Genomic DNA, 26,966 nt, shown 5'->3' on the forward strand with positions numbered 1-26,966 from the left:
AACCAGTGTGCAAGTGTGTCATCTGTGAATAGGCAGCCACTCCTGTTCACACACAGTTTTATGCATGTACATTCTGCTATACATACATTTGCAAACTAGTATCTTAACCTATCCTACTATACCTCCTCTGTTCAAGCCTGTATCCTGTGTTTGTGCCCACCTTCCTCTCCACTTCAGTAAAGGTGTCTAGTTGCTGCTTTAGGAGTTTAGGATGTATGTCCCCTTCCCTCTTCTTTTTATCATAGAACATCACATTGTCACTCCCTTGTCTCTTTCCTAGTCTCTGCATACTGGGGCACCAACCACAGTCTTTTAGCTACTTACACAGTGTCACATATTGTTAGCTCCATGCTCTTGCATTTATTCCTCTTCAACTGTGCCAGAAACACAGGTTGTGCCACATCCCTTCTGCCAGTGTTAAACCTCATTGGAGAGTGGGTGCAGGAGCCATGGCCTTGCACAGCCCAGGGGAGGCTGATTGATAGTAATTGTATAGATAGTTCTGTGGTTCATGTTCATGTGGAGTTTGGAAGTGCCCATTCCCAGATCTTTGAAGTGGATCACATACCTCAAATGTACCAGACTGGAATCCAGTCCCCAGCAGCTCTAACTATGCTAATTCAGTTGCAGTGGCTATAGAAGACTACTGACTGGTTACGTGTATAGAAAAGGCTGGTATCTGCACATCTTTATCTTTGTAATTTTACATTAACAGAGAGTCTAGAAAATTGGCACTTGTTATTGTTTCAGATATTCTTTTTAAGTCTTTTTATTGCCAATGTTCCTTAGAAGGAAAAACATTGTAGCAAAAGATTTATGGAGGATTTATATTATTCTTTGGGACAGCAGAATCTCTTCATTCATTTTTATATCTCCTTGTCTGAACTTGTGTTTAGAAGCATATAAAGATCAGGGATTAGGAAAAGGAAATTCAAATGTCAAAAGGAAAATGTTATTAACTCTGTCATAAAAACTTTCAAATTGTTTTATGTTATGAAAAGCCAGTACCCATAGCTCTTCAAATGTGTGCTGTATAATAATATTGCAATATTCCTATGGAAGTGATGCAGTAGATTTTGAAACCTAGCTTCTTCAAATAAGTTAAGCAATAAGGTATTGTATAACCTATTTCCAGTGCTTATAGGGTGGCTACAAAGGAAATGGAGACTTCCATTTTACAAGGAGTTACATTGAAAAAAGAAAGGGTAATGGGTACAAGTTACTGCTGCAGAGATTCCATCTGGACACGGGTAAATTTTCACAGTGAGAACAGTCACTGGAATAATCTCAACAGGGAAGTAGTGGATTCCCCAACACTGGGCACATTTAACATTTGGCTGGACAGGGTACAGGGAGATCAAGTCTAGGTCATGCTTTGCTATACGAGTTGGACCAGATGGTCCTTGAGCTACCTTCCATCCTGATGTTCTGTTCTATGCAAATAGCATACAGGTCTGCTTTCTTAGTCACCTGCGGGAATTTGGTTTCAGTGAATAAAGAAAGACATTTTTAAAAATGTCAAAAAATGGTAAAGAATTTCATAGAATCATAGAACGCCTTGGGTTGAAAGGGACTCTTAAAGGTCATTCAGTCCAGCTCCCCTGCAATGAGCAGGGACATCTTCAACTAAATCAGGTTGCTCAAAGCCCCATCCAACTGGACTTTGGATATTTCCAAGGACGTTGAATCTACCACCTCTCTGGGCAACCTGCTCTAGTGTTTTACCACCCTCATCATAAAAAATGTCTTCCTTATATCTAGTCTGAATCTCCTCTCTTTTAGTTTAAAGCCACTACTTTTTGTCCTATTGCTACAGGCCTTGCCAAAATGTCAGTCCACATCTTTCTTATAAGCCCCTTTTGAGCACTGATGGGCCACAATTGAGTCTCCTCAGAGCCTTTGTTTCTCCAGGCTAAACAACTCCAACTCTTTCAGCCTTAAGAATCTTGTACATAATTTTCTTCACATTACTGTGGACTAAACTTTTCTTTATTAGTTCCTCCGAAGATACAGCGTGGACCTCGAGTTTTGAAAGTCCAATCTGGCCACAGACTTGACATACCCTGCAGTGCCCAGGGGATCCCTCCACCAACAATCACTTGGTTCAAAGGCGGAAGTGCTGTGCCAGTAGATGATGGGCAGTTTATCTACAGCCTGGATGGAGCTCTAGGCATCAACAATGTCCAGCTTCCTGATGCTGGAAGCTACAAGTGTGTTGCTAGTAATGTAGCAGGCAGTGATGCATCAGAGATAACAGTGCAAGTTCAAGGTATTTATAATTATGGCTGTAATCTTGACTCCTGCCCTGGCTATTGCTGTCTGATTGAGTTTTGGAGGACAATGCTTTTTGCTGCTGAGTGTTACATAATGAAAATCTGTTTTGGATGTTAAGTTCTGATGTTAATTAAGAAAAATTAGAATACATAAATAATCTTTGAAAAGTTTGTAGAAATAAGAAAAAGAAATACTCTATATTCAAGCTACTTATGACTTCATTTTGCAATAGGCAATTAAAATCAGATTCCAGTATAGGAAACCTCTTTTTCAAATATTATCTCTGTATGTTCAGATGTCTCAGACTTTCAGAGACTGTCTTTAAACCTCAGTACCTGGTATCACAGCTTTAAATAGAACTGGAAATTTTTATGAGCTGGAATTGAGCTCTTCACTCAATCTGTTAATATGCTATTGAAATGGTGAGGGGGGCAACAGTGCTCAACATGCTAATGTACATATTTAGTATAATTCCTCTCTTGATGGGCTGGCATGCATTTAATGTAGCATGACTGACTTAAGCTAAGAATAAAGTATTCCTTCTTTGTAATAATTTAAAGGCAACATTCTGATCCCTTTGAATTAGAGATGCTGAGAACTGCTTGTTACAAGCAGCAAAGAACTTCCAATAACTTTACTTAATGATAAACAATATTCTTTGTATAGTCTCAGTCCACACACAAGTTTAAATTGAGATGAATAAAGAAAGTAGAAGTAGTACTAATATGTGGTATGAGGAAAAAAAGTGCAAGTAGCATTTTTCAGATTTTGCAGAAACAGTCTCTGCCTTCAAAACAAATATAGTAGGTTTTAGAGAGAACCAATTTCAGTCAGACTTGAAAGCCTCTTTGTACTGCTTACTTCTAAATATTCCCACTGAAATCAAGACTACTTGTATAGTTCACATTTTGATCAATGTAAAGAGGGTTATTGGAATCAGAACTTGTGTGAATGATAGAGACTTGGAAGCATTATGCATTGTCAGACTGTATTTTCATATTTGAAAGAAGAGGTCAAAAAGATTTTTGGGTCCTAATTTTCTTTCAGAGTCTCCTACTATTGAGGATCTGGACCCTGCGTACAATAGTCTCTTTCAAGTAAGAGTAGCAAATCAACGCACTGTGTTCCCATGTCCAGCAAAAGGTGTGTATCATTGTTACTGCTTTTAGTGACAAAAGTATATTTTTGTGACCATTTTAAATACCAAGTTTCCTTGACATGGTAAAATTGTACAATCTGCGCAGTATTTTGCTTATGTGCTTTATGTGGAAAAGATCAAACTAACAGTGATTTAAATAACCACTGTCTGCAGAAGTTCTGTGAAAAGTCATTGTTAGCCAACAAGGATGTTATAATATTCAGAAGTAAGAATTTTAGTATTCAAGTAGCACTATGACAGTTGGAACTTCCTCTAAATTTGAAAGCTCATGGCCCCCCTGTGCACCCTCCTTGCCAATATGACTTCCATCAAGCCGTGGGAATTGTTCAAATCTTTCTTATTCTGAGTTGAGCAAAGCATTTCTTAAAGTTTCACCTTTTTCTTGTTAGGTACTCCAAAGCCTGTCATCAAATGGCTACGTAATGGAAGAGAGCTGACAGGTAGTGAACCAGGGATTTCAATTCTGGAGGATGGGACACTGCTGATCATAGCTTCTGTTACACCTGCTGATAATGGAGAGTATATCTGTGTGGCAACCAATGAAGCTGGAAGCACAGAAAGAAAATACAGCCTGAAGGTTAATGGTAAATAATAAATGCAACCATCAAGGAACAGGTTTCGAAGAACATTTTTTCTTTTATTGTTGGAAATTGCATGCCACAAACCTGTCCATGTACAGTTAAATTATAAAATCTAGCCTGAGTACTTGCAGTTCTATTACTCTGATACCCTATGCTTTTTATATTGTTCCTGTTCTCTGCGACTGTGCACTAAGCATCTGTTTTGCTCAAAGAGCTAGGTGCGTCTCACTGGTAAAGGGCTCTTGTTGTACTTGAAAACTTTAATCCATATAACAAATGAAGACTTTTGTGCTGTAGAAATTAAAGATTGACGGATAAATCTACATTTCATACAAACATGAGAAAAGTTTTTTATCAGAATGAACATAGGAGAATTCTTGCTCCTGATAATCCCGAATCCCAATTGGAAAACAAAAACTTGACAGGCGGACTTGGGATATGTTTTGACATTTTGTTTCTTACAAAGAACTTTTTTTCCAGCCTTATTCACTTCTCATGATAGCAAGCTCTGGTGCCTGAACAGGATTATAGCCTTATCTTTATCCAGAGAAAAGGAGGAATTCCTTTTTGTGCCAACAGGGTTCATCAGTGGGGTTTGAGCTTTCTAATCCACTACATAAAACCATTCTCTTTGCATTCATAATGGAACAAATGATAGGCAGATCTTCTTGGGCATGACTGAAGCAGTGAAGAGGAATGATGTTTATCTGAAATCTGCTTCCTTTATATGCTAAGCAAATAACATGATATTTTAAGATTAAGCTTAAATAGAATTAAATCTTAAGATAATTCTCTTAACATGTTAATGGTGATCATATTTGAATTCATTTCCCTGGAATTCTGTTATTGGGCCGGAGGAGACTCTGTTTTTTGAGAAAGTGAAGAAAGGACCCAGGGAGATACATCCAGAGCCAAGAGGCAAATGGAAAAACTGGGGAGGGAAAGAAAAGGGCCCAAGAAATTCAGATTACAGTGATTCATGACTGGGGAGGAAGGAGGGAAGTGGGAAATCACTGGAATAGAAGTCTTAATACATGACTTTACACTTTCTTGTAGTTCCTCCTGAAATTAGAGATCAAGAAAAAGTGACAAATACATCTGTAGTTCTTAATCACCCTGTAAGTCTCTTCTGTGAAGTATCTGGTAACCCCTTCCCCATCATCTCCTGGTATAAAGAAGATAACCAGGTCTGTATGATTAACCTAAACAAAGTAACATAGCCATCATCAGCCAGTTATGTGTTGACTTTTGAGCACTTAGTATGAGAACTCATTTAAAATAAATGTGCATACATGCCTCTATGTATATTTAAACTGCACTAAGATCACCCACACAGAAAGCCAGCTATATATGGCTAATCCATTTATTCAGCTGTTCCATAAGTCAAAAGTAAACTCTATTTTTATGACTCCGCTAGGAATTAGACTTAGCAATCTCCCAGTATTGTAAATGCCAGAGTCCTTACAAAGGGGACCAATAATAGTATTTTCTTCATTCTATAGATGAAGAAATAAGAACTCTTGGAGGTTATTTGAATTCCTCAGGATTATTCTTGAGAGCTATGCTTCTACTTGAAGCTGATAAGTGGTAGTTTAAATGAGGAGAGACCACTATATGCACCTTTGCGGCTGACCATTTACTGACGGATGAAGAATTTCTTTGGTTTTCCCACTCCTTATTGTATGTTGAGCTGCAAGTCATATTGAATAGATTGCAGAAATTGAGGAGATTAGTGCTGTAACTGAAAGGGGAAACACATTATCCCTAGACTAAACCTACCATTTTCTTATAAAAATCCAGCTGTGATATTTGGCTGATGTAACTTGGATCATGTAAGTCTAATGTCTTGGGTTCTTTTAAGGTTGTGGAAAGCAGCACTCTACAGATTTTGCACAGTGGGAAGATACTGAAGCTCCTTAAAGCTACTACTGATGATGCTGGACAATATTCATGCAAAGCCATAAATATAGCAGGAAGTTCTGAGAAGCTGTTTAACCTAAATATATTAGGTTAGTTCCACGGGGCTTCTTTCAGGGAGGAGTGGGGTTTCTGTTTTGTTTGGGGTTTGGTTTGGGTTTGTTTGACTGATTTTGTTTTGTTGGGTTTGGGTTTTTTTTTTTATTTTGTTTTTTTTTCATGTTGGTGCTGTGAAAACCAGTTGATATTTAAGAAACCAGTAAATTTAAATTCATTATAGGTAGATTCTTCCTCTCACTGCCCATAAAGTATTGGCTGTCAAAGAGCTCATCATGATGGCTTTTGAATACCTAAGATTTACCATTCTTGTAGTGACACAGACAAAACGCTAGTTTCCATTTCTGGATTTTGGTCTTTGGTGCTTTGTTTTGTATTTTGGGTGTATAGGGGTTGTCTTACAGTTCACCAGCACAAGTGGGAAGTGCTTGTCATGGTAGAAATGATGATGTGATCTGACAGCTGTCACTTTGCAGTGAAAACTAAAGTTGTTTCAAGGAAATAGTATTATTCACTACTGCATTTCTTCCAGTTTCATAGCATACCTTCCCTGTCTAAACAAAGTTTCTTCCTGTAATGTTTGTCTTCTTAAAGTTCCACCAAGTATAATAGCTGCTGATACCCCTGGTGAAATTGCAGTCATCCTCAACCAGCATATCAGTCTGGAATGTCGAGCCAAAGGCTTCCCTTTTCCTGACATTCACTGGTTCAAAGATGGCAAGTAAGTATATTATAGCTTTTGTGGTTTGTGTCTAGGTTATTCTTTCCTTAGAACATAGAGGAAGAAGGTGCAGTGTAAGAGTAAGCTCTGCTTTCAAGTACTTAGTGTGAAGTTATTGTCATTGGCTACAATTAGTGGGGGTGTGAAGTGGCAAATTCTTTAATCAAAAGTTAGCAACCTGCTTTTCTTCACAAACTGTCCTATAACTGGCATCAGCACTTGCTAAGCTGATATATGGTATTTGAAGCCAGAAAATGCTTGAAGCTTGGTAATCATAACCATTTACTTGTGTTTATTCTGTCTGGATTATTTTAAATATAGAGTCAGTTAAAATACAGTTGTTTTGCTGACATAATTTTTTCATTGGTAGACTGTACCCATGTCAAACATGGCATGATGGCTTAAAGATTATCTGAAAGCCAAAATGGGCTGTGTTTTTTTTTTAACAGCATTGGTATTTAACAGCGTAGTTCAGCATAGACATTGGCTAGTACTCACAGACATTCTGATGTGACAATTCTTTAAACTTTGGTTTGATATGCTGACATTTCCACCTAGTAGTTAACATTTTGTTATCAGCAAATGACTGTTGTGACCTAATTAATTAGAAAAAGGAACTGAGGTCAGCAGTGGGCCTCTGGCTCTGATGGTGGCATCCTGGGTGACCTGAGTAAAGTACTTCTGTGTTTTGATTTCTTCTAAAAATTAGGAATAAAGTTAATGACAATAGTTTGTCACTTTATGGTCTTCAGATTAATGCTGTTACTCTAGTGCTAACTGGTACATATTAATGGTACAATTACTGCTGTTAAAGGGCCCCTTCTTACTACTGTCATTTAAATTAATGTTGAAAGCATGTGGTCAGAGTTCTGTGACCTTTATTCCAGGCCCTTGTTTTTGGGTGATCCCAATGTTGAGCTTCAGGACAAAGATCAAGTTCTACATATAAAGAATGCGCGAAGGATTGACAAAGGTCGTTATCAGTGCAGTGCCACCAACGCTGCTGGCAAACAAGTTAAGGAGGTCAAGTTGATCATCCATAGTAAGTTTATAGAATGCCAGATTCTAGAAGATCCTTTAATTTTACTCAGAAGATTTCTTTTTTGAATGGAGATACTCAGACATACACAAAGTAAGGCTCTGATCCTGCGAAATTTGTATGTAAACATAACCTAACACCTGCTCACAAAGTGATCTTTTTTAGTGCTTGCATGTGTGAAGTTAAGTATGGATGTATTCTTTGCAAGTTTGGTCTTAAAGTAGTGTTTATGTGTTTTTATGGTTTGGACTGTCGTGAGACAGGTTAGTTTTACCCTACTGATGATGTATTGTTGCAATAGTAATCCTGCTCAGTACGAGAGGAACCGCAGGTTCAGACCCCTGGTGCTTGCGCTTGGCTGAGGAGCCTCTGGCAAGAGGCTACCATCTGCGGGCTTATGACTGAACGCCTCTAAGAATCCCACCTAGACGCTTGATGTTGTGCTACTGCGTCATTGGTCACTTGTGATTGACCCAGGAGATGACAGTCTTGTTCAGAATGCGTAGGTAAAGCTATTCCCGAATCTTCGTTAGCGAAGACATGGCTTCCTCATAGGAGAAGGAAAACTCCTATCTTCAAACGTGGGCTGATGGAGCTTGTGTGGCCTTGTATGGTCTTCCATCAAAGAGGACACTCTTACAAAACCTATGACCTGTGGACTTTGCTGTCACTGTCCTAGCAAACTAGGCCGTGCCAGTTAAACCTCAGGTTTCAAGGGTGAGGCCTGTTCTGTGCAAGCTGCACTTCACCTAAAGAATTCACTGCGCAGGCTGGAAGGGCTTACTCTCACTTGTCTGTGTGAACAGGCGAGGGTCGAAACAGTAGGTGACAAGGTGCATGGCAACCTGCAGATCCAATCTTGCATGCAGGCGGACCAGTGCATGGGTAGCTCGAGATCGCTCAGGAGATGACAGTCCTGGTCGGACACTTCCTGATTGCATTAGCAACCTTTTTTCAACCAGATTTGCATATCCCACATGCCCTTACTCATTGTGCTTGTAGTAAGCGTGGCTAAAGCCCTTCCCAAATCTTCGCTCGCGAAGCCAAGCCATCAGTTTGTGAAAGCCAAGAGTCTTGAAGGGCCTTCTCAAATTTTGCAATTAATTAGTTTCAACTTGCTTATTTTATTAACACATTGGCTTTATTATTTTGATCTTAGGGAGAAGAAAATTTCTTAGATTTTAATACACTCATGGTCTTATTTTTCTAAACCTAGTACTAGGAGTAAATCCAGACAAAATAAGTTAAAGTTAATGCAAAAGTACGAAGCAAAGTTCAAAACCAGTAAAAATCAGACCACAATAGTTTTTGAAAAAGGATGTTCCAGACAATCTTCAGATAGTGTGGCATGTCATCTTGCTTAAATTGGTGTAAACATCATTTATATCAAGAGAGGTCATTTATAGGTAGAAAAGAAGCACTAGCATGAATATAGCCTTGTTAACATTATTATTATTATTATTACGAGGTTTATAGCACACTGGGTATACTTTCATGTTTTTGCAAGCAGTGGAGTCTTACCAAAGACATGGAGAACAGTCAATTCCTGTGATAAGTTTAATGTAAGTTAGGCTATTATCAGATGAGAGAAAATGAGGGGAAGAATTCATGGAAGAAGGAAGAGCTAGGTTTTGAAGGAAGACTTCAAAGAAGATGGGGAAAAATTTTCAATTTGGAAGACAAAAAAAACATGTTAGTCTAGTCTGACCTGAAAATTGATAGAGTACAGTGCTAGCAGAAATTAAGGGGAAACAAATTCAGAAATCTATAGGTGGCATAACACACTAGTGCCTGGAGTGTGAAGAGAGGAATCTGGATCTGTGAGCCCTTAAGCTGATGAGTCCCCATTTGGTATGGATTTGCTTCTGAAGATTGTGTGTCTTCTGATAACTGTGAAATTATTATACATTATTTCCCTTACGTGAGGTGTTTCTCAAGCGTGGAGCACCCACATGCACAGTAATATGCCTGTACATCAGTCATAGTGAAGTCTTTTGCATCAGAAACAAAGAAAGTGCTGTAAGGACTTACAGGCAATTTTGGCTGCTGTGAGATTTGAGGAGTAAAAAATCTCACACAAATAAAATCCTTGCAGAGGAGCAGACCTTACTTCAGGCTCCTCGGACAAAAGAGGTGAATTTATGGCAATAGAATGGAGTATCTCTACTTTTAAATTTCGCATTAAACTTGTCTGCCAACAAAGTAAGTGAGGAATGAAGACATCAATTTTTGCTAGTTCTTTTAGTTGTTTACCTCTACTTTTGGCTTTGAAATTTTCCCAAAATACTGTGTTAGAACTGTTCCCCATTTGCTGATAAAGGCGCTTGCCTTTGAACTGGGTGTGTTTCAGCATGTTTTTTAGGTTTGTGTGTTTTTGCATGCAAATTATATAATTAGAAATCTATTTCATCATGGTTTGGTAATCTACAAAACCCATCTCATAGGTCTAGATCTATTCACTTACATTTTGCTTTACATTTCTGCAGTAGCATTTTAAAATGAACACTACGAAAATAGTGGAAGTTGAGGATATACTGAACATGTTTGGCATCAGAGGAGTTAATGTGTCTGCCACATGTGTCTACTACTTTCAGCAATCATAAATTTAGTTGTTGCCAATTGCTCTGTGTTTTTATTACTTCTACAGAGATTTACAAACTCTTTATATTGGCTGATTTACATGAGAACTTGCTTGCTAGAAAATTCTGAGTACTGCTGCTTAGCAAGCAAGGGAAATGATCACGGGCCAAAAGTTTGAAGAGCAGGAGGATAAAGCTATACTGCTAAGCTTATATTTAAAGTGACTGACTTCATCTTCCGAAGTTTGGAGTACTGAGCATTTCTCGCTGCAGTTGTAGAGGCGATAAACGTATTTGGTACTTTAAATAGCAGGTTGTTCCTGGTTGCAAGGATGCACCTCCCAGGGTGTACAGGGATGACTCTTTACCCTTCAGAGGCAGGGAAGAGGCAGAGCCATGCCCAAATGCACTGCAGGCCACACGGAGGCCCAGCTATCCTTACTTTGCAAATGTGGGAGCCTAGAAGGTAGATGCTTCCGGGTACCACGAGGGAGGCAGCAATGCAGCATTGCACCTCAGTGTCACACTTGTTTCTTAAATAGATGGTGGCCCTGTATGTTGTATTCTCTTAATATTTTCCACTCTGTGTGTGCATAGAATGTACAGACAATGTATAACTCTGCTGGAGAAAAAAAGAATGAAAAACAGCAGGAAGGGTCGGCAGTCTGATTAAGCTAAAATTTTTTTATTCTTACAGCATTCTAATGTGTAATCCACTTAAATCTGCAGACTTGTGTACTAAGGATTTAATATTGTTTTGTCTCTGAAATAGTCCCTCCTAGTATTAAAGGAGGAAATATTACTACAGAAGTATCAGCGCTTCTCAACAACCTTATAAATTTGGAATGTGAAACCAAGGGAATCCCTGTTCCTACCATTACATGGTACAAAGATGGACGCCCAATTATTTCCAACCCCCGAGCTCTGTATGTGGATAGAGGGCAATTCCTGCAGATACCTCATGCCCAAGTGTCAGATTCTGCAAAGTACACCTGCCGTGTGACCAATGCTGCTGGAGCTGCTGAGAAAATGTATGATGTGGATGTTTACAGTAAGTGAGAGTTTATTGACCTTCCTTATTTGTCATTTTACAGGAAGCATAATGAAAGCTTTTCTGCCTCTGTAACATCAGCAACCTTTGCAGTTCTGTCAAGGGCACACAGCAGTCAATAGCTGAATGTAAAAACTGGCCTTTGTTAGCAAGACTACATAGAAGGAGCTTTACACCTTGTGTTTAATATGACTCTTGAAAAGCTTTTGAGTTGACAGGCCTTGATATCATGCTTTAGTGAAGCATCAAAACTATTTCTTCTCCATGTAAACAACACTTACCTGAAATAGTCACACTGGGTAGGATCTTCAGTGTACTGTTTTAAGACCGTATTTAATTCTTTTGTCAAAAAGCCCTGCAGATCCTCAACTGGTCAATACTGAGCTCATCATTTGACTTCTCTGTTTCCCCTTTGTCTTGGCTTGCCCCAGCAGTAAATTCGCACATGAAATTGTGCATGACATAACACCATGTAGAGCCAAAGTGGGTGGGGAGGAACTAACCCATTTGCTCTTAATACATTTTCTGGCTATAGAATTAATCGCTTGCAATACACTTTTTTCCTCTCTACAGTCCCTCCAGTAATTGAGGGTGATGCTGACACAATCCAGAACAGACAGGTGGTTGCTGGCAATTCACTGACACTGGAGTGTAAAGCTGCTGGCAACCCTCCACCTCTCCTTACTTGGCTAAAAGATGGTGTGCCTGTGAAAGCAAGCAACAGCCTCCACTTTGTATCTGGCGGGAAGAAGCTGGAGATTCTGAATGCCATTGAGGCTGACCGGGGCCAATACATCTGTGTGGCCACAAGCATAGCTGGAGAAGAAGAAATCAAATATGAAGTTGAAGTCTTAGGTGTGTGAGCAACAGAAATAGTTATTTCTGAGATTTTCATTAACCTAAAAAAATATGGTTTTATTTTTGTTGGTATTGTTATATGGAGATTTGTTAGACAACCTACGTATCTAGTTAACTCTGGGCACTGCACACTTTTTCTCTCCAAGGTTACAGGACTCTTTAAAGATTCTTACTTTTCAGGTTAGTTCTTGGAGAGTTTTTGTGCATGTGGTAGGTAGATATTATTCTCAGTAACCTTTACAATTCTTTTAACTTGCCTTCATAGAAGAATATTGTAGATATGAAAGGTATCCATTAAAAATAGCATTGGGTAGTTGCTTCTGGGAAGAAATTCTTCATGGTAATGGTGGTGAGATATTAGAACAGGTTGCTTAGAGAAGTTATGATTACCTCATGCCTGGAAATGTTCAAGGCTGAGTCAAACAGGGCTTTGAGTAGCTTAGTCTAGTGGAAGGTATCCGTGCCCATGGCAGGGGGGGGTGAATATAGCTGATCTTTAAGTTCATTCCAGCCCAAACTATTCTATAATTCTATGGTATTTCTGATCCTTAAATGTTGGTTTTGATGGATTTTTCTCTCTTACAGTCCCGCCGTTTGTGGAAGGTGGGGACGAGGTCTTGGACTACATTGTGGTTCTCTATAGCCCATTGGAATTAGATTGTTCAGCAACAGGGACACCCTCACCAACTATCACGTAAGGAGATTGACAATAGAAAAAAAAACAACACACACACACAAAAAACCCCACCAAAAACACCAAAAAACAAACCCAAACCACCCCCCCCCCCCAAAAAAAAAAAAAAAAGCTAGTTGTTTAGGTGAGCTTGGAGATAGTCTTTATGAACTGTCCATGTTGTTTAGTGATAGTTAATGCATGGAGAACAAACCCCTGGCTCCACTGAAGACAGCATCAGGAACACACATGTAAAGATTAGGATTTTATTTTAAGGTAGTTTGATATGTTGTGCCAATATGCACATCCTGGAAATGAGGATAGATAATGAGATCTGACAAAACTCGTATTCCCTTGCTAATGCAACAGTGCACTTCTCATCAGCCACCAGTGATTGTTTTTGCTTTGGAGATTTCTGCCTGCCTCTGTTGGTGGTAGCCACTTTCACTACTGCTTCCTATATGTCACCTTTCTGGTTTCTTTATGTTCCCCTAGTCTCCCTACTTCTGATAAACCATTGCGGTCCGTGGCATTCAGAAAAGCAGAATGCTACCTGACATCTCCAAACCTTCCCAGAAATGCAAACAGAGTTACTGAGACGTTCTGTTTAATAGAATTGTAGATATTTTAGTAGTGCTGTTGATCTTAAGTTTCATAGAAATCTGAGACTGTACTTTTTTTTGTTAGGTGGTTGAAAGATGGCCAACCAGTTGAAGAGGTATCTGGACACAAGATCTTATTAAATGGACAAAAACTTCTAATCTCTCGAGCTCAAGTGTCAGATGCTGGCCGCTATAAATGTGTAGCTGCAAATAAGGCAGGAGAACATGAAAAGGAGTTTGATGTTACTGTGCATGGTAGGTTACTTGAGAGGAGGAGAAGCAGCAGATCGTCTATATTTTATATTGCTAGCAAGAAGGTGCTCAGATTTTCTGTAAAAGTCTATTTATTTATGATGAGAGTAGATAAAATAGAAGTAGAGCTGCTTTTACCTGTAGGATATTGCTTCTACGTATTTAAATGCATATGTTCAAATGATACTTCATTTATGTTTCTGGTGCTTCTTGCAGTTCCTCCAACTATCAAATCAGCTGGGACTTCTGAGAGAGCTGTTGTGATGTACAAGCCTGTGACGCTGCAGTGCATAGCCAATGGTATTCCTAGCCCTTCCATAACTTGGTTAAAAGATGGTCAACCAGTAAACACAGCCAGAGGAAATATAAGAGTAAGCACCACTCTTTTATGGGATCCAAACCATGAAAGACAGTTACAATAAATTATACATGTTAGTGCTTCTTTTCCGTTTGCTTCCCTCATGCTGTGATATAAAGATCCTAAAGATCAATCCCGGATAGCAGTGGGCTTTTTACCTGTGTAGGACAGTATCTCAGGTTGAATAGCAGTGCTCAGTAGACTGAGTCCCATCAGAAGAGTCCATGACTGTAAATTCATCATTTGGCTTCTTTTACTTGTACTTTAACCTTCAAGGTATGGTTGTTTGCCAGTTACAAAGTGACTCTACCTACTCGTCACTGTGAGGCAGGATTAGATGAGTTTTTCTATAAACACTGCCATTCCAGCACCTACCCATAAGTTCTCTTCTCACCAATTTTCTGACTTTCAATGAACAGCCCTTCCCAGTGCTTGCATGCTTTAGGGTTGAGTGCTTGTAATGGCTTTGATTTACTTCAGGCTGGAGCAGTTTTTGATATCTTGCCAACAGCATCTCTCTCTGCCTGCAGTCTTCACTTTGCTTGCCTGTCCCTCTACCATCTAGGTTTTCTTACAGCTGTGCAGCTAATAATCCTGATGTCCCAGGAGCACTGAAGTCTCTGAACTACCAGGACACCTCTTGCATGAATAACCTAGCCCAAGGTTAGAAGAAAGATGAGGGGATGTATTCAGCGTAAACACCTGCTTTGCCATTATGCTTATTGGCTCTGCCTGGGATTGTTGTGTAAAGCTGTTCCCTACTCTCTGTTTTGGTACAGCTGGAGTCTTCGGGCCGTATTCTGCAAATTGTCAAGGCCTTGCTCGAAGATGCTGGTCGATACACTTGTGTGGCAACAAATGCTGCAGGAGAAGCCCAACAGCACGTTCGGCTTCATGTGCATGGTAATGTTTCTGCCTTCAGTTAGAAGCTAAATATGGCATTTTAAGGCAGCTTTTTTACATATGTATTCCCTTATATTTTAAGCTCTCTGACATTTATGTTGTCTCTGCACATCTACCTTTCAGTTTTCTTTCTTTGTCTCACCGCATTAGTAAGACGTGAGGGCAAAACCTGTCTTTCTTGGGATTTGGCCTTTCTTAATGCCTTCCCAGTTAACTCCTCTGTTCAGAGGTACCCCAAGAAGCCAAACACATTGCCCCTAACCCATCACTCAGAAGGTGGATGCATTCTGAATCAAGATATGGCATGCCACTGTTGGTATTATTGATTTGATTGTAAGTCTTCTGGGGATAATGGTATTCCCCATGACATTGCATGGGGAAATTTTACAGGAATGACTTTTCTGAGAAAAAAACATTATTTTAAGAGAGGTTGGGTTTTGGTGTTTTTTTTTGGTTTTTTTTTTTTTTTTTCCCAGACTGCTTAAAAGGAATTTTATTCTGCAGCTGAAAAAAAATAATAGAATCAGGAAAACTTGAGATGTTGTTGCTTGCATGTGAATTGCATGTGAATTTAATAAATGCTTTCACCATGATTTTTGTATATTTGACTCCAAACTGGTCACAAAGTATGTGTATTCTCGATGTGACCCAGTGCTCAAAGGAGGTGCAGGAATCCTCAGGAGATGTGGGAATGGACTGTGGCAAAATGGTTGTGATGAATATGATTGTGTTGACTTTAATTGTCAAACTGCCTCAGTAACTGGAAAATATTCAACTGAAATGAAGAGAGATTGCAGTATCTCCATGGATGACACTTAGAAAGAGAAAACACTTCCATCTTATTCTATGGTATAAGATCATACTTAATTTTAGTTTAAGTCCCATGCTCCTAAATACCTCTTTTGATCTCAGCCTTCATGTTCAAAGTGTCATTCTCTGGTGTTCCTGTCATGTTTCAAATGTAGAAACTTTAGTAAAGAGCCTTGCTTTGTAAAAGCCATCTGCAATATTCTGTTTAATGTTACCAGTCCAATCGAGATGAGCGTGCCACATTAGAAGAATTACTGTTCTGATTTGTGCACCCATTTCCTGCAAGTCCATTTTAAGTGTTATTTTCCTGAAAAAAAAAGAAATAAAATTAATGTATTGTTAACAGTAATGAAGTTGTGTAATTACAGAGTAATCCTAATTTAAAGATGAACTTTTTTGAGAAGTTCCTTTGTCATCCAGCAGTTGAAGCTTATGCAGTTCATTGCCTGAAGTTTCTCAGAGGGCAGATTACTTTTGAGATCAGATGTTTTGCTAGCTGGGTGGCTGAATTAATGAAAATCTGATGCCTTTGCCTTTCCCCAGAACCACCCAGTCTGGAAGATGCAGGGAAAATGATAAATGAAACAGTTGTGGTGAATAATCCAATCCATCTTGAATGCAGAGCATCTGGGAACCCTCTGCCAGGTATGCACATGCACCTTTAAGAACATGAAACGTATCTGATAAAAGGTTTTCACTTTTATGTGTCCTTTGAAAAAAATGGATATTTTTAACATGAAGTTAATTCTGTGGTGTTTAAGCTAGCTAGAAACTATTAAACACTATGCATAATAGAATATGTTAATATATCAACAGATGTGGAGTAAGTATTAAGAAAGTTAGTAATTCCCAACATTTTTAACTGAGCAGGTGAGAAACAGAAGGGTAATCCACTACCTTGTGTACAGTGATGGCCTGTCTATAGGCAAGAGTACTGTTGGATTTCTCCTAAATCAGCTTTAAACACATCCACTCTCTCCTCCTGTCAGGTCAATAATTTATATTGTAGGGCAGACTTAAACAATACCTTGTGGATTGAGTGTGCCTGTCAAATGTGGCCATGTCTGAGACCTTATCTCAAGTCTATTGATATTAATAGGAGGCTTTTTGTCTGAGTCCCTTGCATGTGAAAATGAGTAAGTTTTCTTTGTGTGTACAGGGCTTTCTTTGGCTTGCGCTGATGACAAATTATGAATTCGTGGCTCCCTCTCAAATTTAAGCCAAAATTACACCATGTTTTATTTTTCTCACACTTTCCTGGAGTTACAATATTTTTTTCTTTTTTTCTCCAAGTTTTCTTTAGAAATCATATATTTACCCAAGTGAGAGCTCAAGGAGTTTGGCTTCTGTTTAGACTGATGAATCTGTTGCATCTTTTTCGGAACTGCAAAACATATAAAATAGTTTTGATTGTCTGGATTTTAGTAATCTTGTTGGGATTCTTTCAGTGCTGGAATTCTTGGATCAGGTCTTTTTTTACAGTTAATCTCTTTGATGGTTTTTGAAATGTGTGGAGAAAAATTTGTTTCCATCTCTGTTTCATTGTGTGTTTTTTATTTCCATCTTCTTCTGATGAAATACAAAATTCCATGTTGATATAAGAACAACTTTCTCTGTTAATTATCATACAGCAAAACTTGGGGAATAGTATATTATTAATAGCTTATATCTAATTTATAGCAACTTGTGGTGATGATAGTAACATTTTCAGAAGGAAAGTATTACTAAGTTTCAGATGATCATACAGGTTTACTTTTTCTACCTTTTAAAGAAAACTGTTATAAAAACATAAAGATTTTGTGTCCTTTTTGCAACCCCCCCCCCCCCCCCCCCGCATCTTTTTTCCTCTGCAAATTGACAATTACTTTAGAAATGACAGTTACTTTGGAACAATTACAGTGAGCATTTCAGATAATTTATGCAATAAAAACAGTTTGGTCACCTTTTCTATGCATGATGTGATGCCACATTCTAGTGTCAAGATATAACATTAGGTTAAAAAAGTGGTAGCACAACATCACAGTGAAAAAGAGAAGATTGTGTGCAGTCTTGTTCATCAGTCAGACCAGATCACTTCTTGAATATGATTCTTTTCCAAAAAAAAGTGTGTTACAGAAAATTATTCTGTAAGTAGCAGTTTCATCTAACTGAATAGTGAAACGATCCCAGTAAAGCATTACACATTCTACTGATGGAGGGTGCCATCTTTTGGCTGAGACACAAATAAGTGCTCAGATTTTGCTGGTTATCAAGTTCCTATAAAGCACCAGTTTTCAGTTTTTCAGCCTGACAGTTGAACTTTTATTTGTTTGCTTGCATTTTGATTCTGTGAACTTTCATAGGTGGTTCAGTTTGATTTAGCAATACTTTACAGTAAAAGATGAAAAAAAATATATATTATCGTGTGTTTTTAAACAGCTAATGTTGACCTTGGTATGAGTAAATCCCCTATAAATATGATTTGTGTGATATTTTTTTTAACTTCAGAACATTTTTTCATAAATATCTGATGCACATGCATGATAACATCAGGTTTGCTATTGAAATCTGTGGGTGTAGTCAGTATTTTGCAAAAAATGTTACAAATTCCTCATTTTCTAGTTATTTTTTCTTTTTATTAATAATGATTAATATTTCTATTGGTTTGTAAATGTTGGTGTTATTTATCTGAAAACTTCAAAGGAAAGTTTGAATCCTATTTGGTCCTCTTGTTTGTAAAGGGAGTACTTTTGGCAGCTTTTCCAATTTTCCTTTCATTATGCAGCTATCACGTGGTACAAAGACAATCGGCCACTTGCCAGCACTGGGAGCACCACTTTTATGAATCGAGGGCAGGTTCTGCAGATTGAGGGTGCTCAGATCTCTGACACTGGTGTTTACAAGTGTGTGGCTGTCAACACAGCAGGCACAGCTGAGTTGTTTTACAGTCTTCAGGTTCATGGTAAGTATTACAGTATTTATGAAAAACACGTACATAGAATTATAGAATCATAGAATAGTTAGGGTTGGAAAGGACCTTAAGATCATCTAGTTCCATTCTGGTTAGCAGACTTATTCACCGCACCATCATACTGAAGAGATATGGCAGGGGTCAGAGGGAAGAAAATTCACTCTTCTGTTTTTCAGTTACATTAGAATATATGTTTTGAATTAGGAGAATGTGGTAAAGGATGTTAATTCTAAGAATGAGCAGAGATAACAGATTTGTGGAAGGTATTTATGTTATCACTTCAGCAGTTTGGAAGGCCTTGCAACTGCTGGGTTTTGCTGTAGATGACTTTAAAGCTCACAGCAGACAAAGAAAGGACACAAATCAAATCACAGTCCAAGAGTCTTAAAGAAAAATGTACTGTTTAGTAAGATGAAGTGAAAGTGTGGGTGTTTGCAGACATGAGAGACCTGATCAAAAGCCAAATTGGAGCTTTTCCACTGATTTCAGTGGCTTTTAGATGCGGCCATAATCCAAATTTTTATCTTTGATGCATGCATATATATGCATGTAGCTGGTTTTCTGTGGAAGTCTTCGATGCAAAACTGTGCCCAAATCTGGCACAGTGTCCCCAGCTGAGATGCACACAGAGTATGTCATTCCTATTAATTAACAAATAATGAGTTGGGCAGTGTATTTCCATGGAATTAATTATCATCATGGGAAAAACTGGGAGATCAAGACATGGTCAAGGGCAATTAACCCCACCCAGTGACTAATTTGCAGGAAATATTTAGAGCTAAGGTCATTATTCCTGTTAAACTGAAAAATTAAACATAATTCTTAAGTATATGTGTGTCTTTTTATGGGTGGCAGGATTTCAGTAGATATGTCCAGGGTTTGCTGGGGAACTGTGCAGTTGCAGTCAGAACTAATTGCATCAAAGGAAGCTGAAACACGTATCCATAAACATACTTAATTCACCTTGTGTTGTGCCTAGTTTACAATGAAGTGCTCTTTGAATTTACCATGAACAAGTTCATTATGCAATTTACTTAAGAGTTCATGAGTTTCAGAAAGCTTGATTTTTTTCCCCAATAGTGGAAGAAAGAATGATTACTAAATAGAGAGCAGACTTTGAAGTGTCAAGTACAGAAAGTCTGCTCTGGATTTCTGGATGGCAGTTGGCATTGTGAATGAGCACCTGTGTTGGACGATTACTGGTCATCATTCAGCAGCTTCTGTTGCTAATAGTGTTGTGGATGCAGTGGCTATGGTAGAAATTATCAAATGATTTTTGCATTAAAAACAATGCTTGATACTGCAGGCTAAACACTAAATGAAACTGGGCAGGCCTACTGAAGGAAGCAGGTTGAATTCCAGTTTAGTAAATTCATATGATTTCATTGTATGATTTTTTCCACTTCTTTCTCAGTACGATAACATTTATGGCCATTTGAGAACAATGAATGCCATTGTACTGAAATAGGGGAACTGTGTGCATGTATGTAAGGAAAAAAAAAAGATGTCAAAATCACACTTGCCCTTTTCCCTGTCATTTCTGCTATTACTGGAATTTATCTAAGAGTAGGTAGACTGAGTTATAGGCTGTTAGAGGTTGCTGAATGTATTAATGAATCCATTTCCTGTACAGAATTTCATACATGTTTTCCTCACATAGGATATGTATTAGAAGATCACACCGTTCTCATCTCTTTTTAGGAGTATTAAGTTTTGTACTGATACTGACTCTAAAGCCTTATTACTAATTTGTTAGTGACAGGAGCAAATTAAATTGTTTTGTTTCTCCTGGAAAATGAAACATCTCTCTTTTTAAATACTTCTTGTCTCCCTCTTTAACATAGCTCTGAAAAATTTGCTAGACTGTGTGCCTATAGTAAGTGTTTTGAGATGTTCCATTAAGATGGTTTTTATCATCAGACAAGCAGATGTTATACACTATAATCTGGTAAATGTTCACATATGCTCTGCAAGGCCAATCTATTACACTATGTATTTGATTTATGCAGTTTATATAGTGAACTTCTTTCTTTAATCCCCACCACTTTTAATGCCTCTCACAAGGTCTAAATGGAATATTATAAGAGATTGAGGGAATATTTTCTGGTTTATATTGTGATTCCTGAGTTTCACAGATGTCTTCTGGGCTGTGGGCCCAGTCTTTCTTACCTTGCCCACAGTAGTTTTGTTGAAGCTATCTAACTTCTTATGTGAGGAAATAGCAGGTTTTGGCACAGAGCAAACAAATGACATGAATTCACTAGGAGTAACATGAGAAATCATTCCAACACCATAGTTCTTTGCAGAAAGAGAAATACTGTACAAAAATAAGAAGTCTGTTTAATCTCATTGCGATTTATGCTCTTCTGTAGCTGTTACAGCTTTGTATTCTTCTTTTTTCAGTCCCACCATCAATCTCTGGCAGCAGCGATAATATGGTGACAGTGGTGGTTAATAATCTAGTGCGACTGGAGTGTGAAGCAAGAGGCATCCCTGCACCTATTTTGACATGGCTAAAAGATGGTAGCCCTGTTTCCAGCTTTAGCGATGGACTCCAGGTACTACGTTCAAATCCTGCTTACCTATGCTGTTTCCTGTTCTGGTAGGAGACTTTTAAGCTGGTGCAGTTTAATGAAACAGAGTAAATAAGAGGTTTTAGAATGACAGTATGGGGCAGGTTTAGCTCCAGTGATCACTGTGTGAAGTGGAAGATGGAGATATATTGAAAAAAGGTGTGCGTTTCAGCTGATTTTTTGTATTAAGAGTTTGCATCAACAAATTTTTCACTTCCTGACAGGAAGAGGAAATTGGACCACATTCCTATGTTGAAGAAATCCACAGAGCTCAAGATCATGTAATATCTAATTACACAAAATAATAATTTAGAAAACAAAAGACCAACCACTAATATAAGGAGATATTTCAGATTTAAAAATGAGAGGGCATAGTTGCTTTTTGAAAGCTAATTTGATCTAATTTTGATCTGAAAGGAAAATGAGGAAAATTGTGCACAGACCAAAGGTGTAATAGAATGCTTGAAACTGGTAAGAGGGAGGAATGTCCAGATCTTGCAAAGAGTGTGAATGCCTAGAGTTCCCTACTGATTTTCATGAAGTTAGACTTCCACTTGTGCAAATCTCAATGAAAAAGGAACAACAGAGTGCAGGGAAGAGTGTAAGGAAGAGAGAGATGGTGGGAAGCTGTGGCAAAACAAGTGATGGTGGGAAGCTGTGGCAAAACAAGTATTTAATTTTTAAATGAAACCTAATAGTTCTCTCTATTTGTGTTTTACATCGAGGCATGTATTCTGAATGTGTCATGCTTTTATTGCAGGTTCTGTCTGGGGGGCGAGTCCTGGCATTGACTAGCGCTCAGATTAGCGACACAGGAAAATACACTTGTGTTGCAGTCAATGCTGCAGGCGAGAGCCAAAGAGATATTGATCTCAGAGTTTACGGTGAGATTTTCTGACAAATCTCTATTGTTATTTTGGTCATGAGAACTGTTTCTGAATCTTTAATTAAACACACTGTGGCCCAGACCTTTAGCAACATTGAATAAAAATGGTTCCAACCCATAATGGAAGGCAAAGGAGCTGTGTGTATGTGTGTAAGTATATATATGCACACACATCCACATGCATTAAAATATGTAATTATATTCGTCTGTGCACCCTTGAAGAAATGTAGCTCAGCAGTGAATGTGTAAGTTCAATACATAAAGTTTCATTTATAAATGATAGGAGAAAATACGTGTTTCTGTAAAAAATAACATGTAGATGCCATGGGCAAAAGGTTTTATTTGGGCCAGAGTTCAGTTGTCTTTATGGAACCCAAATGAGTCAATGTGAGTTTGCCATACAGTTCTCCAGTTTCTATTCCATTTTCAAGCTTCACTATGCCTGCCTATATGATGGTGACTTTTTTGGTGCTAATAGTGATAGTGTATTGCACTGTACTGAGCTGAGCCAGCCAACATTGTCTCTTTCAAGTAGCAGGAAATATATCTCTTTTTGTATTTTGTCAGTTTTCCAAATGATGTCAGCAAGTTAATTCTAAAATCTTTTTGCCTGAACTCATGTAAATTAATCCTTCCTTCTGATTTCTTGTACCTTTTATGAGCTTCATCCTGATTTTTTGTAATTTGTATGAGATGTCATCTTATATTGCATTCTTAGAGATTATTGGTGATGTGCAGTTACCAAAACGTGACATACTGCCAGGAGGAATGCCAAGAAGTTTGGCTGTAGGAAGCTTTAAGTTTCCTTGGACAGCTCAGTGGTTTTGCACACCAGTGAAATGAGGATGAGCAGTGATCTGACACTTGGTTTAGAAATCTTATGGTTCCAGCTGTGGAGCGAAGATTTTGGCATTGAAGAACCTTTGTGGTTTTGCTTCTGCTTTCAGTAGGTCGTTGGAGAGAGAACTGGTTTTGCTCTGCCAATCTCTAACTAGCTTTATAGTAATCCTAAACAGAACTCTGGAAAATCTTGTGAGAAAATCTAGAAGTTTGGATTGTTTCTAAGGTGACAGCTGGCCAGTTTATTTGTTTCAAGTTTGACTTTCAGAATTGGTGTCCTTCTAAAAGCATAGTGGTTAAGATACTTGTGTCTTCAGTCATAGTTACTTTTGTGTCTGCAAGGGGCAGCTCAGAAAGCCAGAACTCTGGCACGGCAAGTGAGCTCAAAGTTAACATAGGCCGGAACAAGGAATATCAAGATTCCTTCTGGAGTTTTTTGTGTATGTACACATGACCACACAAGTGGCATGAATATATTTATTATTTCACTCTTATTTTCTGGAACCTCTGTCTATTTATCTAGAAGAAATTTAAGTTAGTTAGAAATCACGTATGGTTAAAATTACTGTTGTCTAAGAAGCTAGCCAGGATTGAGCTCAGCTTCAAGGCTGTCTTGAGTGAGGCTGTCACCAAAAAGTAGTATTGCTCTTAGGACTTGCCTCATATGGGTAATCTAATTAAGAAGTTACAGGAAGAAAATAATCTGGAGTTCAGATAGAGCTGAAATGGCTTGAAATGTGCATTGATCTGGGCCAGTCTAAGGGTTGGAACAGTCTGGGTAACATATAGTTACCATGAGCATAATTAGATTACTTTTAAACCCTGTTCCTTCAGAGACAGATGCTTTAGTGTCTGTCTGTCTCTGTTTCATAAACTCAGTTTCATTTTGAACACATTTTAATTCATTTAGCTGAGAGGAAAAGTAATTGGTGGAAAAGCGTTTGGAAATAAATTTGCCTTCTGCAGTAATGGATCAGCTCCAATTTTCAATTTCACAACACTTGCAAAGAATTTAGAGCTTTGTGAATTCTACAAAGAAAGCAAGATAAACATATTTTTTTTCAGTTACTGTATTTCTTATCCACAGGGACCAGACTTTTCCCTAAAGCATTTTCAAACTGTGAAATCAGCTGCTCTGCTTAGTACTTCCTGTGCAAGAAAAACAAAGCTTTATTGTTAATGTTATTTTTCAGGACATTTTGAGAACTGTATTGATGGTTTACTGAAAACCACTTTGAGGCATTTTATAACCTCACATGTACTAATTAATTCAGTATATTTTTGTTCAGCGTGAAATCCAGAGTATTTCTCACAGACAGTTCCACTTCTTTCCTTCTTCTTTCCTCCTATTTGGTGAAACCAGACAGGCAATTTCTGGAATGATGGATTGCAAAACTAAAAAGCAAAAGAAATGTGACAATAAAGGTTCGTATATTTGTCCCTAGTCAACTTTTTTGGGGCAAACTGAACAGTCTTAGAACACAAAAAAGCATTAAGATCCCACTGGATACATGTAACCAAAGTAATTATTGCTAGGAGTGTTTTTATTTTGGAAATATTTGAACCGCTGATCTAATGCTGTCTTAGCATCAAGAGTTTACAATGAACATGCTTTTTGGTTTTGAATGATAAGAAAGAGCATCCTTATGGATTGTTTCAAGGATTTAAGAATATACATGTCTTTAAGGGCATGAACAGGAATTCTCTTCTGGATTGTGCTTGAGCAGCCCAATGAAGTCACTTCTATTCTTTGCAGTTTGATGTAGTCACCTGTGTTAGTGATGAAAACAAAGAGACCTGAATTCTTGTGGTGTGCATTACAAGTGCTTCTGGGTTCTGTCCCACTGGCTCATCAGATCTAGGAGAGGAAACCTCTGGTAAAGAGCTGGTGATATGCAGGAGCAGTGCTGGGCATGATAATCTACGCTACTCTTATTATTTTTGGCACGTATTGGACACCAAAATACCTAAAACCACTTAATGAGGAATGTTTTCTGATCAGCTCAAAGCTGCCTGAGGAGTATCCTCAGAAAATTTCCTGACCAATGGTATAGTGAGCCATTTTGGAAGGACATTCTGGTCAGCCATGGATACTGATACAAAGCCATAGGCAGCAAGCAGTTTTTAGTCTTAAAGTTTTTTATTTAAGACCACCTTGTCAGTCTAACATTTCCTCCATGTTATTTTTTATGCCAGCTGTCGTAGTTTAAGCCCAGCCAGTAACTCAGAACCATGCAGCAGCAGGCTCACTCCGCTCCCTTTTATTAGATAAGAACAGTCCAGTAGCTAAGGTACAATACAAAGCCACTACTGCTACCACCAGTAACGATGATGATAAGGGAAATAGCAAGGGTGGAGAATACAATTCTCACCACTCAGCCTGACCCCAGCAGCGATCTGAGCCTTCCAGGTGATTCCCCCCAGTTTACATGCTAGGCATGACATGCTGTGATATGGAATACCCCTTTGGCTAGTTTGGGTCAGGTGTCCTGCCTCTGCTTCCTCCTGGCTTCTTGTGCTCTTCCTCACTGGCAGAGCATGAGACTGAAAGGTCCTTGATGGGAGTAAACATTACTTAGCAACAACTAAAACCACAAGTGTGTTATCAGCTCTGTTCTCAGGCTAAAGTTGAAAACACAGCACTGCACCAGCTACTAAGAAGGAGAAAAATGACTGATGTAGCAGAAACCAGGACACCAGCCATGAACACTTTCCCCATGGAAAATTGCTGACTTGCTGTGTTTCAAGGTTTAGTTCTCAGTTGCTTTGTTTTTCTCGTGGTGGAAACTAATGATTTTTCAAATGGTGGGAGGAAGTTTTCTTAGATCTTGACACTGTTCAAGAACAGCTAATGGGCTTTGATTTAAACATCTGGAAGGATTTTTTTCTTCTACACAGAAATCTTTCATTCAAAAAGCTGTTGTTTTTTTTCTTTCCCATAATTTGGAAATAATAGTACAAATCTAAACACAGTCCTCAGTGCCTATTATTGCAATGATTAACTGGCAGATCCCACACAAAACGGATAGACAATAAAGTAATTGTAGATTATGACTTGATGGTTAAGTCATTAACTCATTCATTTGGCTTCAACCACTAAGTTCTCCTTCTGTCTTCTTCATTTGGCATCTCAAAAAAAAAATCTTTCTTAAAGTCAGAGTTCTTGAAGCCATGCATCCATCTTTGCACTCTTTGGAACAGTTTAAAACATTTTTTTATTTTCTGAGCCTGATTATTATCTTCTGAGCCTTTTCACACATCATAATTTTTTTCTTTCTAGCAGGAATGTACTTCCCCATTATTTATACACAGGTGATTTTCCTTTCTAGTTGTATTTGAAGTATTATTTGCCCAGTCTTGACAACTTATCTGCATGGTTTCTCTGTAGTCGATATCTTACTGGCATATATCTTCTGTAGAGGATATTCTGTAAGTAACAAAGATTATTTGGTGCTTTTTGTGATGTAAGGGAGACTGAAGTTGTATATCAGAAAGATAGTAACTGTCATTTTGTTTTTCTTACATGAAAACTTTGAACTCTGCTTTATATTTACTACGGGAAATCTGCAATGGCCAAAGGTCCTTTGTTTTGATTTATTGCTGTAGTTCCACCAAACATCATGGGAGAGGAACAAAATGTCTCAGTGCTCATCAGCCAAACAGTGGAGCTGCTCTGCCAGAGCAATGCTATTCCCCCACCTGTTCTGACGTGGCTCAAAGATGGACAACCCTTGCTGAAGAAGCCAGGTCTTAGCATCTCTGAAGACGGAAGTATACTGAAGGTAAGCTGGGCTGTCAGGCTCTGGTGGCAATTGTTTTCTGGGGATTTGTACCCCCCATGAAGGCACTAGGTACCCATTAGAGTTTGGATAGCATTAGGCCC

At 38.4% G+C, this 26,966-nt stretch overlaps 1 protein-coding gene across 6 annotated transcripts in view; it reads left to right on the top strand.

The window, feature by feature from the left end:
* HMCN1 (hemicentin 1) overlaps nt 1-26,966 on the top strand; it is a 193,183-nt gene that overhangs the window by 94,355 nt on the left and 71,862 nt on the right. For 4 of the 6 annotated variants that reach the window (XM_061345729.1, XM_061345728.1, XM_061345726.1 and 1 more), the window contains 18 exons: nt 1,997-2,269; nt 3,322-3,417; nt 3,823-4,017; nt 5,071-5,201; nt 5,876-6,023; nt 6,583-6,709; nt 7,597-7,751; nt 11,100-11,378; nt 11,952-12,233; nt 12,822-12,930; nt 13,597-13,766; nt 13,980-14,134; nt 14,901-15,024; nt 16,378-16,479; nt 18,599-18,775; nt 21,188-21,342; nt 22,118-22,241; nt 26,690-26,865. In XM_061345729.1, coding sequence (XP_061201713.1) covers nt 1,997-2,269; nt 3,322-3,417; nt 3,823-4,017; nt 5,071-5,201; nt 5,876-6,023; nt 6,583-6,709; nt 7,597-7,751; nt 11,100-11,378; nt 11,952-12,233; nt 12,822-12,930; nt 13,597-13,766; nt 13,980-14,134; nt 14,901-15,024; nt 16,378-16,479; nt 18,599-18,775; nt 21,188-21,342; nt 22,118-22,241; nt 26,690-26,865 — 2,978 coding nt within the window. The remainder of the gene's footprint in view (nt 1-1,996; nt 2,270-3,321; nt 3,418-3,822; nt 4,018-5,070; nt 5,202-5,875; nt 6,024-6,582; nt 6,710-7,596; nt 7,752-11,099; nt 11,379-11,951; nt 12,234-12,821; nt 12,931-13,596; nt 13,767-13,979; nt 14,135-14,900; nt 15,025-16,377; nt 16,480-18,598; nt 18,776-21,187; nt 21,343-22,117; nt 22,242-26,689; nt 26,866-26,966) is intronic. The other 2 variants (XM_061345725.1, XM_061345730.1) reach the window with 2 other exon arrangements.

This window comes from Neopsephotus bourkii, unplaced genomic scaffold (assembly GCF_033783945.1).
Source record: "Neopsephotus bourkii isolate Nb327-2 ecotype Australia unplaced genomic scaffold, CSIRO-AGI_Nbou_v1 NB_234, whole genome shotgun sequence".
Lineage (NCBI taxonomy): Eukaryota > Metazoa > Chordata > Aves > Psittaciformes > Psittacidae > Neopsephotus > Neopsephotus bourkii.